This window comes from Theobroma cacao, chromosome 7 (genome assembly GCF_000208745.1).
Source record: "Theobroma cacao cultivar B97-61/B2 chromosome 7, Criollo_cocoa_genome_V2, whole genome shotgun sequence".
In the NCBI taxonomy this organism is placed as follows: Eukaryota; Viridiplantae; Streptophyta; class Magnoliopsida; order Malvales; family Malvaceae; genus Theobroma; species Theobroma cacao.
Window position 1 is genome coordinate 4,512,692 of NC_030856.1, and position 12,094 is coordinate 4,524,785.

The 12,094-nt window shown below is 36.3% G+C and overlaps 4 protein-coding genes across 4 annotated transcripts; 1 reads left to right on the forward strand and 3 right to left on the reverse strand.

Moving 5' to 3' along the window:
• LOC18593877 (S-norcoclaurine synthase 2) lies at nt 159-934 on the reverse strand. The gene is made up of 2 exons (XM_007021283.2): nt 685-934; nt 159-529 (listed from the first exon to the last, which is right to left on the reverse strand). The coding sequence occupies exons 1-2, from the start codon at nt 932-934 to the stop codon at nt 249-251; spliced, it is 531 nt and encodes a 176-aa protein (XP_007021345.2). The 3' UTR covers nt 159-248.
• Nucleotides 2,026-5,162, forward strand: LOC18593878 (ribosome biogenesis protein BRX1). Its single transcript, XM_007021284.2, has 8 exons — nt 2,026-2,339; nt 2,432-2,573; nt 2,846-2,924; nt 3,043-3,167; nt 3,617-3,718; nt 4,422-4,490; nt 4,579-4,677; nt 4,835-5,162. Exons 1-8 carry the CDS (start codon nt 2,128-2,130, stop codon nt 4,964-4,966), a joined length of 960 nt encoding a protein of 319 aa, XP_007021346.2. The 5' UTR covers nt 2,026-2,127; the 3' UTR covers nt 4,967-5,162.
• On the reverse strand, nt 5,445-9,048 carry LOC18593879. The gene is made up of 4 exons (XM_007021286.2): nt 8,486-9,048; nt 7,567-8,052; nt 6,397-6,894; nt 5,445-5,986 (listed from the first exon to the last, which is right to left on the reverse strand). Exons 1-4 carry the CDS (start codon nt 8,990-8,992, stop codon nt 5,903-5,905), a joined length of 1,575 nt encoding a protein of 524 aa, XP_007021348.2. The 5' UTR covers nt 8,993-9,048; the 3' UTR covers nt 5,445-5,902.
• On the reverse strand, nt 9,559-11,298 carry LOC18593880 (stem-specific protein TSJT1). The gene is made up of 4 exons (XM_007021287.2): nt 10,928-11,298; nt 10,591-10,831; nt 10,256-10,376; nt 9,559-10,081 (listed from the first exon to the last, which is right to left on the reverse strand). Exons 1-4 carry the CDS (start codon nt 11,137-11,139, stop codon nt 9,891-9,893), a joined length of 765 nt encoding a protein of 254 aa, XP_007021349.1. The 5' UTR covers nt 11,140-11,298; the 3' UTR covers nt 9,559-9,890.

The following is a 12,094-nucleotide window of genomic DNA, read 5'->3' on the forward strand; positions in this document are numbered from 1 at the left end:
CTCAACAATTCCAAATCCGAAAGGGAAAGAGAATTCAAGAATTCATGATAATCGTATAGAATAAGAACAAGCATGCTTTCAAGATCATAGAATTTCATCAATCATAACGAAGGGAAATATATTAGAGACTGAGAAATTAATAATGTGCTAAGTTCAAGATTTCCATTTTATCAAAAACCTGCCCCAACAACAGCAATATAGTGAGTGTAGCTGCTAGATATCATATATAGTTTACTCTCAAGAAATTTTTAAGCATTATGTTTACTCTCAAGAAATTTTTTTGCAATTTGGGCAGCAGCTGCCAAGAGTTGGATGTTAGGCTTTGGATCCTTAGCTTCGAACACTTTCTTGACAGCATAGGAAATGTCGGATTTGATGATGCTTGATGTCTTGGATTTCTCTATAATGTCAAAGCGAACGATTTGCACTGAGCAACCAATTGCTAGACATCCTCCTTGCAAACCTCGTGCCACTTTCACCCTCTTCTTGTCATTAATTACAGTGAATTTCTCTGTGTAGCTTGAATTTCCTGATTCATCAAAAGAATTCATGATTTAGCTTATTAGTTGATGCATGATATCCTTCTCGAAAAAAGTAGAATTCGATCCCCTTGCCTCCAAATATATATAAACTTAAACCATTACAAAAATGATCAAGAAATTTGGTTTTAAAGGGTTTTAATACCTGGAACAAAGGTGAGTTTGAGAACAGTGCCAACCCCACCATGACCTTTCAAAACCTTGATGCTTTGAATAACATTTTTGAGCTGATCTGCAGCAAGCTTGGAGATTCCAAGGTGCCTGTATAGCTCCCAAACCTTACTTGCTGGCACTTTCACTTCAAGTTCATTGGTGAGATGCTTCAATTTTTGAGAGTGCACTCCCATGTAGCAAGCAAAAAGAACAAGGAAAATTAAAAACACTTGCTTCAACATTTTTGCAATCTTGATCTTCTTTCCTTTGCCTTAACCTTGGAATGATTTTCTCTAGTTGCAATTGACAGGGTTTATATAACGTTTAGAAGTGAACCCAGAATTAAGGAATGATTTGATTACGGATTAATGCTATAATTAAATGACATGCTTGGCCGAAGTCTCTAAAGCCAATGAATCATGACTGGGGAGAATCAAGATTGGATAGTCTTCCATAATTAACAGATTTGCTATTTAATTTTATAATGTATTAGAATCAGAATTCATGAATGCTAGAGCTTCTTGCCAAACTAGTTTACTAATTAATATATTATTAAATTAGCAATGGAGACCCCTTAATATTGTGGAGCAATCAATGTGTGTTGACATTATGGACTATATATGGAATTAATCTTTGCATTAATTAAATGCTTAGTCTATTGATTAAGCTGCAATTTAGCTCCCTCCCCTCAAGCACTGTTGATCAAATGGCCAAATTAAAAACACCGTTGAACAAAAAAATAAAAGAGAAACAAACTTGGCCTTCCATATTTTGCTTAACCTCGTTGTAAATCGGCTACAATCAAATTAAGGCAAACTTTAGGTAAAGTTTTTTTATGTAAAACTTTTTAAATTCCTCAATAAAATTATAAAAATAAAAATTATTGACATGACATTAAGATGAAGAGCAAAATGTAACTTGACCGTGTCATTACGTCACATCATTATGTCATGTTGTCACTGATATGATATGTTAATATATTACGTTAGCATTACGTGACATAAAATAATAAGTAATGTTCATTAGTTATAAAAACTTATTTGATCGAAAATAAAAATATAAAAATTTGATTGTCAATAATAAGAGAATAACTTTAAGTTAAATTTTTTTAAGTAGTTAGAGAGTTTTCTTTTAAATATTATGTCTTCTTTAATATCTGCAACTCAATTTATATATAAAAACAAAAATGTCATTAAAGTTAAGAAGGCCATGGCCCATATCAGGCCCATCTCTAGCTTCAATTCCATGGTTTTGGGCTCTTAAGGAGCCCATATTTATTCGCTTCAAGCCCAACCCATTTATAGAAAAGGCGTCAGCCAGTCAGGTTTTAACTAGGGTTTATCAAAAGCCAACAGCTTCTAGTTTTCCTCTGTCTGTTCCAGCAGCCAAAACCCAAGTAAAAACTCTTCTCGCTCGACTCCCTTTTTGTTAAACAATGGGGAAGAAACGAAAGCAAAGCGAAACCCAGACAGCTGAACCAACGAACAAAGATGAAGGAGCTCCAGAGAGACCAAAGAGGACACTTGTGGGTTGGAAAGACAAGGAAGAAGTTGCAAAACAAACCGAGTCTAATCCTGATTCTTCTTCCCAGGTTTTTAGAAACAAAGAAAAAGTTATGGTTACGTGTTCACGCCGTATCAATTACAGGTTGGTTGGTAAAAAAAAAATGTTTGTTTTCTTTTGACTAATTGTTTGGTTTGACTTTGTTTTTGATTTGGGTTTAATGTTTTCTTTTGTAGGTATAGGCATTTGATGTTGAATATGGTTTCACTTTTGCCTCATTGTAAGAAGGATAACAAGGTTGAGTCGAAGAGTAGTAAAGGCGCTACACTGAATGAGCTTATCGAGTTGAGTGGTTCTTCTTCCTGTCTGTTTTTTGAGGTAAACATCTAAGCTTTGTTGGTTTTTTTTTTTAATTTTTTTGCAAAAATAAAGTGTAGCCAGGTTTGATAGTTATAACTATGAAGTTTGATGAGCTTGCAATGTTTGACACTGAGAGTGTATACAATTATAAACATTGCGTCAAAATTAACTCTTGATATGGTACTCACTTAAATTTTCTGCTGAAATACGCTGGCTTTAGCTTGCTTTAATTTAGAATTTTGTGGTCCAAATATGATATGTTTATCTACAACTTTTGTTGTCTATGCCAGTGTAGGAAACATCAGGATCTTTATCTATGGATGGCAAAGAGTCCCAGTGGTCCATCTGTTAAATTTTTGGTTAATGCCGGTAATATTACTATTATGACTTTTACCCTATATACATAAGTTTCTGAATGTTGTTTAGTTGGTCTGCAGTTATTTTCTTGTTTCTTGTGGCTTAGTGAAGTTCATTTTGTTCATTTCAGTGCACACAATGGAAGAACTGAAGCTCACTGGAAATCATTTGAAAGGTTCACGTCCTTTGTTGACTTTCTCGGGCAATTTTGAAAAAGATGCTCATTGGAAGCTTCTGAAGGAGATGATCATGCAGGTATCTTGATAATGCCTTTTCTTCTTGAAAAGAATGCTCCTTTGATGTCTATCTTTCCCACATATAGATAAAACATGTATTTCCTCACTCGCTGAATCAAGTCTTTTGAGTTTTCTCCCAGTCTTTTGACTTGTAGCAGTGTAAATTCAAACTCTCTCAGATAGTATTGAAATGCACAATTGGCTACAATTTTACATGGACTGTCTTATCAGTTCCTCTGCTTCTGCACATCCTGTGTGAATGTTTTCGCCTTATTGAATTGTGAAATTTCTTTGCTAAATGATGTGAAGGTTGTTTTGGTATATCAGCATTTTAGGTTTTTTCCCCCCTTTTATCTGTGCACAAATTGTTGAGATTCTATGGCATTTTTACTTAAAACATACTGTGGGGTGAAAATGAGAATGTTCCATTTATGACACTTTCTTTTCTATATTCTTCTTTTCTTTCAGATATTTGGAACTCCGAAGGAGCACAGGAAATCTAAACCTTACCATGATCATGTCTTTGTTTTCTCCATTGTTGATGACCACATATGGTTCCGCAATTACCAGGTTTGTGAAGGATGTGCTTTTGTAATGTGTGCTATATATTCTGATAGTATAGATTAAATTCTTAATACTAGGTCGCTGTATCTGAATGTTTTAAGATGGAAACTGAAAGTAAAAGTTTCATGACGCCTCTTTTCTGGCTGTATTTTTTGGGCACAACAGATGCTAGTTTAGTATTAAACTCCTTATAGCTGCCAATCAAACCATAAGCATCGTAGAGGTGGCATATCTAATGGATGGGAATTGTTGTTGCAGTACTAGTATTTTCAACTAGATGGGCTGCTGAATTCAGTTACTTGGATTTCCATCCTTTTAACTTTCGCTTAGATTGTTTAGGTTTAAATGCAGGAGCTGGACTGGACTGTCATAGTTTTCCTAGGAAAATGCCTGTACACTTTTTCTTTCCTTTGCCCTCCTTGACATTGTATGACTCTTGAATGAATATCCTCCTTTATTTTAATTTTAGTTCTACTTTGACAAATCTCTAGTGCTTTTTTTTAATTGGGGGTTGGGACAGCGTTCCTGCTATTGTATTATGTATGCTGTGAATGATAGATATTTTTGTTCTTGAAGCCTTCAAAAGAAAATGGTGATGTAAATGATTAGAATAAGTTTCTCTAATGTCAAATATTTGCATGTTCATTATTTGTTAATGAATGCATTAACTTTTAAATTCACTCTTTAACACTGCTGTTTTTTAATGCAGATATCTGTTCCTCATAATGAGTCAGATAAAATGGTAAGAGGGGGCCTTGATAAAATGACCCTTGTTGAGGTATGCAGTGATGTGCTTTCTTATTTACATAATGCAATTATCTAGTACTTGTAATTGTAATTTAATTCTAGATACTGGTTCTGTGCAGGTTGGTCCGAGATTTTGTTTGAATCCGATCAAGATATTTGGTGGCAGCTTCGGAGGTCCAACACTATATGAGAATCCTTTCTATGTATCACCAAACCAGGTTAGAGGATTTCACTTTAATCTTGATTTTGGTGGTGCAAATTATCGTGTTTAATGAGATTTTGATGGATTCTGTTAAAGTAGGGCAAGATTCATGTTCCTTCTTTATACTTTTAATAATTATTGACACTTTGTGCTTCCTTTCCCAACATTTGCAGATCCGGGCATTGGAGAAGAGGCAGAAGGCCGGGAAGTATGCGAAGAAAGTCAAAGCCAAGACAAGGAGGAAAATGCACGAGCTATCTAATCCATTGGAGCCTGATGAATTTGCTGATATGTGGAGGGAATGATGTTGATCAAGATCCTTTTTCTGCCAAGCAACAACAATCATTATTTACTAAAATCGATTTTGTATCCAGTGTGAAACAGCAGGTTTTGGTTAATTTTCTCTATAAGTTTCCATTTTGTACTCGGTGAGTCAGTTTACACCAATGGATCAGTTATACAAAATTAAATCAAAATGGTATGCGTTTGTAGTAGCATCCACATTCTCTTCTAAAGTCAATCATGTCAAATGCAAAAATGCTGTGATTCTGATAAGGTATTAAACCTTGTTGGGAAGATTTGGTGATGAAATTGAAGCCGAAATGATGTAAAAGTCATTGGTGTCCATATAACCTGATTAGTTAAGGATGATGCTTATGATCTAGGCTGGCTTTCCATGATTTATTGCAGGAGATTAACATGGATACACTTGAATATATCAAACTAGAATATAATATGATGACATATTTGGGCTCCAAAAAGCATTCAAAAATTCCTGAATAATTTTAGAGCAAAAGCGGTAAGGCATTCTTTTATTGATTTATTTATTTTTACAATACAAGAACATCAAATCTTTACCCAGGATACAAGCATCAGATATCATCAAGGTTAATAAGCCATCCGGACAAATGAAGGAAAAAGAGTATTCCTCAAAAACATTTCACTGTGATCAGTAAACAATCAGGTTCTCAAGCAAACCCTGTCTGGAAATGAGACAATCAGTGGTCTCATTGGATACCCACAAGAAAGAATCCCCTGTATACTCCCACCATTAACTGAAATAAAATTATTTCCCCCCTATTCTTGAGGTGAAAGGGCCATATCAACACTGTTGAAACTAAGATATCCAGCAAAGAAGCAGAACTACCAAGATATCCAAAAACTCAATTGTTGGAACGGACGGGGCTTCTATGTCATACCAATGTTACTAGATGCCAAACATTGACAAAGATTTCAACATTCTATGATGGACGAGAGAAGGTTAGCCAAAAGCCAGCCTTTGCATGGTCATGATCAAACTTCTTCAATATGTAGCAGTAATTAAGCTGGTAGAAAAACCAAGCATGTCAGCAGAACATACCAAGTATGTCAACAAAACAAAATGAACAACCAAAAACCAGAAAGAGTAAGCTAAAAGAAATGTATAAAATTTGAATTTTTGGCACATTTTCCTTTTCATCCGATTCTCTCCCTCTTACTGAGCACACTAGTGGAATCATAAATTATTTCTCATTTCTTCCAATTTTATATATCTCTTAGTTTTCTTTTCTTTTTTCTCGTACTTTCACCAAAGCATAAAGTTAATTGCTCGCTTCTCATGCCACATCAAAGATTCAAGTTCAACTAATCATGATAAGAAAACTTATCAACTCAGAAAAGGATCAAAACCAGTATGCTTTAACCATTCTCCATTGCTTAGTTTAAAATTTTTGAATAAAGGGACAGAGAAACTAACCTCCATGCGAAATAGACTTGTAGGGACAGCAATCCCAACTCCAACAGAACTTCTGAATGACTCTATGAACTTCTGAACAGAGAAACTTCGATAATTCTCTGCTAACTTAGCAACATTTCCAGCACATGCAAAGACATGTGCATGGATTCCCTTTTCCCTAAACCACCTAGGTGGAAGATCAAAAGAAAGGTCCGCCAGAGCAGTAACAGCAAGATTTCCTCCAAGAAAATCCCTCCCAACAGCATCAGCATCCTCATTGTTGATTTGCCTTGTAGGCTCACAGGGGCCCACTCCCCTTGTCTTAAATCCCCATAATGCTTTTGGCCCTCCTAAGGCACAAACTGGAGACAGATTGCCACCTAAGAAGAATCTTTCTGGTAAGGATGTAGTCTTGTTCAAGAACCCATTCCCCCATGGAAAGATAACACCACTAGAAATCCCCAAATTAAATGCTGCATTGTAAAATCCGAGAGGAATAGCACATCGAAGATCAAACTCCTGTAGGAAAATCAAATGAATAATAATACATCTGAGTTGAGAGTGAAAGAGTATAATTGGTGACTAACCATTGAATTTTATTAATAGTTAGCAACTAGGTTAAATAACAACAACAATGACCACATGAAAAATGTTATAGAAACTAAAGTATGATCACAAAAGAGAGTTGTATACAAGACTATTCACATTCCTACACGAATTCAGATGTCTAAGATCCAGAAATTAGCTAACATAACCCTGGATGAGAAACTTTTAGGCCAGTGAAGATCAAATGCATCACAATGACCAAAGCCAGAATCCTCACATCAAGGGAAACAAAATATCATTTCTATTCTTCTCTCATAAAACTAAACTAAGTTTAGCATGTTAAGAACAAAAGCCCCAGACTACCTAAACTTCCATCTGGCAGTCAATTGCATTATGACCATTCACATCTCCACAAATATGCTTACTGGCTACTGCACTGGGATTCAAAATTAAACTATAGACCCTCCACACACATAAGGCATACATATACAGGGATAGATGACAATCCCTTAACACAATTTTTGCTACTTGTCATGAAAACCTAACACACAGAAACAATTCTGCAGGGCAAGTACAAAGTGATAAACGTATGGCAATACAAATACAACTAAAACTGCAATATGAAGCACATGCATAGTTCCAAACCTGGCGTAGAAACCGTAAGCTATGACTATCAGGTGCAAGGCCCCCAATCTGAGTGGTAGCCATAAAAGCATATCCTCGGGTTGGCCTCACAGGAGAATTTCTTCTGTCAATTTTTAACCTATACTTCAAAGATGAAAGTAAATTGTGTCCAAGCTGGCTTCTTATAGACGATGATGACAATTGAGATGCATCTGCTAAGGTTTGCCATGCCAGATGGTATTCCAAGTTATGATATCTATTAGAAAATAAACCAAGAGAAAGTCCAACAGATCGCTCTTTGTACGAGTAAAAGTTTAGCCAATCTTGGGTCAAAATGTATGCACGAGCAGTGACAGGAGCTACCAATGCTTTGAATCTAGGGAAATACACACCACCACTTACCTCTGCTGAGTGGTCAAAGCCATAAGCAATTGAGCCATCCCAGAGATCCCCATACCCTAACAAATTCCTGTACTTGATTGATCCTTCCACCGAGGAAGATTTAGCCTACAAAAACATCATACAATCATAATTCACACAAATTACGTAAGTGCAGCAATATATCCATGTTTCATAGCAATTTCCATTTGAATTCGCAACCTTGTGCACATGTAAACTAGCTAAGAACTCCCAAACTGGAAAGGCTAATGAAAATACTTAAGAGTAAGTGTATCATAAAAGGAGAACTTTTACAAGAGGACTGAATCAGAAATTCAGAAACAATTTCTTAGTATATCTAATAACAAACGTATAAGCGCTTAATCTTACTTAAATCTTAATTTAGTCTAAATTTGGCTTTTTTATTATCCCCATTAAAAAGCAATGCCAAACATTTTCCAAAAAAGAAACAATTTTACTTACTTTATGGCATTTGCATCCAAATCAAACTAATTGCATTAATTTCTTCATAAAACCCTAAATTTTTACAATGCATATATACCTCAGTTTTCGTATAAGCCCCAATCTCTCCCCATAAACGATTCCTCGCTTCCTCAACCTCAATAACTATATTGGCACTTCCAGGGATCTCCGGCGGGCCCGAATCTAGCGTGATCTTAACGGAATTGAACAGTCCGAGCGATTTCAGCCGCGAATTAACCGCGTTCGATGCTTGCAAGAGCTCCTGCATCGTGGTGGCTTTCTTCAAAGCTTCTAAAGCTTCGGCTTCGATTATGTAGCCTTTAGTCTTCGTGTTCCCTTTGATGATCACATCGTGTACGTGGATTGAAACGGGACCGGTCAACATACGTCGCACTAGAGCGTCCATTTTCAGCCTAGCCGATCGAGGCGTGGTCGGTTCGAACGCGACGTCGTCGTAGTCTTCTTCTTCTTCTTCTTCTTCATCTTCTTCGTCGTATTGGTCGTCATCGTCATCTTCTTCATCAAGATCATCGGCATTGTCCGGTTCTTGGTTTTCGGAGTCGAGTTTCGGGTCAGGGTCGGGCATTGCTAGAAATTAGAATTAAGAGATAGAAAGCGCGTGTGATGACTGATGAGGGACTGAAAGAGTAAAGCCCATGGTCAAAGTCAGTCAAAACCGGTTTTTTCTTTTTCTTTTTAATTATTATTGTTACTTTATTTTCCTTTATACTTTTTTTTTTGAAAGTATATTTTCCTTTATACTAATACACATTTTCGAATATTTTTATTTAAAAATTATTTTTTAACCTAAATTTGATAATTAATTTATTTTTATTGTAACTTAAAATTTTGTTTTTTTATATTTTATTAACATAATTTGAGACATTATAAAAATTAATTATTCGCATCGATCATATTCAATTTCACATCTAAATGAATATATTATATTACTACAATCAAATGTCATGTCAATATTAATAACTGAAAATTTTAACTTTTATAAAATAATCTTCATTGTAATAATGATACAATGGGTGGTCTTGCTTTATTGTTTTAGCTTGTTCCATCTATCAAATATCTAAATAAAGTAGCATGCTCAATCTATAATGGGGGCTTGCATTTAGGCCCACTTGATTGCGATTGGCTTAAAAGTTATAAACACATTGATGTAGATTTTGGGTAGTCATTTACAGATTGAAATATGTTTTGCCCAAGAACTCTTTTCCATTCTTGAATTTTTGGGGAACTACCCTTCGAAATGTGAGATAATTGGAAAAGTTTACAAGAAAAGTAGGATACTCATTTGGTTTTATCTTATTTACAATCCCAAAGAAACAACAGAAACATAAACAAGAAAAGTACAAGAAAGGTCAAGAACTAGGGGAAGAAAGAAACAGAAGAGATCCTAGAGAAATTTTGTTTCAGCTTTGGTCCTCAGACTCCTCTTGGTCTTGGGAGAAGAAAACCATAGCAATCTTTTGTTCTTAATGTGAATCCCAGTGAGTCCAATTTGTTTCACTTCCCACACGTGGAATGCTGTTAACCCTTGCGTAGACATCAACCTTGAAATTAGCACCGCAGATCACTCCTTCACTGTCTGTCCTTGGCATTGCCCTGATTTTGTTCATTGGATGCTCGAAGCTCATCAGCCCTCCCTCACTGTGGAACATGAATCCTGCAAATCCCCACAATTGAATGATGAGTTATATCAGATCGTGTCTAAATATATCATGACATAAAAAGATTTCCTAGGAATCATTTGCTTGGATGTGAAACTATGCTGGTTTTGAACTTAAAGCCTCAAGGTTTGAGGAACCAATTCCACCAGAAAAAAGAACTTGTCAAATACCTGTTGGGAAAGGAGCAAAGGATTTGGCACAGCCCTCTTTGATGACCTCCAAATCATCAGATATAACCACAGAGCCATCAGCTGCAATCCCCCAGTACAGCTTAACCCCACCATCAGAACCCTGCAATCTCAGAAGATGCAACTTCACTGTTACTCCGTCTCCAGAAGTGTTTCAGTTAATTCTTTTCTAGGTTTTTCCATATGTTAGGAAGGTCGAGCCACTTGGAAAAAGAGGAAGAATCGGAGCAACATAGCCAATATGAACTAAAGATCTCATTTGATTCCCATTTGCCTTAGAGTACAAGTCAATTCTAATACCAGAAAAATCGACTTACCAGTGCAGCAAAAACAGTTCCAGCCTTGCTGTCGTAGATAACAAAGGCAAAGCTTCCATCAAGGTCCTTAACAACCTGATCAGCAGGGTACGGACCCCTGTCACGCAGGGTCCTATATGCTTCAATCACAAACATGGCCTCATTGCTCCCCTTTGACAGACCATATTGCCTATTCAGCGTACAAAGATTGTTCAAGCTCCCTAGGAAGAGGCAGTATATGTCATCAAACCCACAAAACAACCTGCAAAAGTAACCCCAAAAGAAACCATCGATCATCATATCAGCAATTTCCACATATAAACACACACAGACCATTCCCCTGTAGAAAAATAGATACCTCTGATGAACTAAATAAGGACTTTCAGGGCGAACGTAAGCTAGAACAGCAGCGTTGCCAAAGCTCATGGAAAAAGTGTTATGAGGGTGATGAGAATGGAACTCATTCAGGGTTTCTTCAGGCAGTTTAGGCTTCTTAGAAGATTTGTGAGAAGCTGGACTGTTCAGCTCCTCAGGAGGGTTAGCACATGCCTTGTGGAAAATTGCCAACATTTTTTCCTTTCACTCTTTCAAACCAGACAGAAAGTGATTAGATTTTATGAAAAAATATGCCAGATGAAATGGAAATAGAGATGGCCATGACGGGTTCAACCATTATTTATAGGATTTCAATTCTTGTGGGGATATTAAAGTAAAATGGTTAAAGGTAGCAAGTATATCTTTATTGGGGTCGTGGATCTTGAGCGTGATGGATAAGGATTCTCGGACCCCAATGTATTCTTATCTTCAGGAAACTTTCCTTTGTTAGTTTTCTGACACGATACAATAATGTGTCTCCAACCTGGAGAAAATGCTGCTTTTCCATTCTTATTCGCCATCACTGAGGGAGTTGTTTGTCCTTTCCCTGTTGATTATCTCATTTGATTAGCCGTAGATTAGACCTCTTTACCTGAGGTTGAACAACAACACCACCCGAAGATTTACCAGTTCAGTCTGAATTTATTCAAGATTTACATCATTTAATTACCCAAATGCAAATAACTTTGCTTAAGATGACAAATCCAAAGAGCAAAGGGTCTTGAAACGAAGTCAAATCTTTGATTAGATAACATGTGAATAAGTTAGAATAGATGAGTTCACAGTTTGTTCCCACCAACCATTTTGTTTATACTTTATTCTTGCCTCCCCTTTTCATTCCCATGAATTAAAATATCAAAATATTGAACAAATTGGATTTGGTTTCGCGCGGGGGCCTTATCGGAAGACTGGTAAAACCTGAGATTGGTCGGAATTAATCTGCCGCCAGAAATTAGCCAATGTTTTCAGTGTCCTGTGGATGGTATGGCACCCTGTATTTTACTATTTTTTTGTCTAATTGTTACAAGAAAAGACCAGTGAAGAAAATGATGAGCAGCCTTATCTTTTTTGTTTCTTTATAGTTTTTCTAACTTTGGTGGATACCCACCTTATCATGGCAGTCATCATCTCCATTTGAGTTTTCATTGGA

What these genes read in the sequence shown, in the direction of transcription:
- LOC18593877 (XM_007021283.2), bottom strand. Translation starts at nt 934, where the DNA reads ATGTTGAAGCAAGTGTTTTTAATTTTCCTTGTTCTTTTTGCTTGCTAC. An exon ending in CAAACTCACCTTTGTTCCAG is followed by an intron (nt 530 to 684) that starts GTATTAAAACCC and finishes TTGATGAATCAG; the next exon opens with GAAATTCAAGCTACACAGAG.
- LOC18593878 (XM_007021284.2), top strand. Translation starts at nt 2,128, where the DNA reads ATGGGGAAGAAACGAAAGCAAAGCGAAACCCAGACAGCTGAACCAACG. An exon ending in ATAAAATGACCCTTGTTGAG is followed by an intron (nt 4,491 to 4,578) that starts GTATGCAGTGAT and finishes GGTTCTGTGCAG; the next exon opens with GTTGGTCCGAGATTTTGTTT. An exon ending in TCTATGTATCACCAAACCAG is followed by an intron (nt 4,678 to 4,834) that starts GTTAGAGGATTT and finishes CAACATTTGCAG; the next exon opens with ATCCGGGCATTGGAGAAGAG.
- LOC18593879 (XM_007021286.2), bottom strand. Translation starts at nt 8,992, where the DNA reads ATGCCCGACCCTGACCCGAAACTCGACTCCGAAAACCAAGAACCGGAC. An exon ending in GCTTACGGTTTCTACGCCAG is followed by an intron (nt 6,895 to 7,566) that starts GTTTGGAACTAT and finishes ATTTTCCTACAG; the next exon opens with GAGTTTGATCTTCGATGTGC. An exon ending in CAAGTCTATTTCGCATGGAG is followed by an intron (nt 5,987 to 6,396) that starts GTTAGTTTCTCT and finishes TTTTTCTACCAG; the next exon opens with CTTAATTACTGCTACATATT.
- LOC18593880 (XM_007021287.2), bottom strand. Translation starts at nt 11,139, where the DNA reads ATGTTGGCAATTTTCCACAAGGCATGTGCTAACCCTCCTGAGGAGCTG. An exon ending in GAACTGTTTTTGCTGCACTG is followed by an intron (nt 10,377 to 10,590) that starts GTAAGTCGATTT and finishes CTGAGATTGCAG; the next exon opens with GGTTCTGATGGTGGGGTTAA. An exon ending in CTTTGCTCCTTTCCCAACAG is followed by an intron (nt 10,082 to 10,255) that starts GTATTTGACAAG and finishes GGGGATTTGCAG; the next exon opens with GATTCATGTTCCACAGTGAG.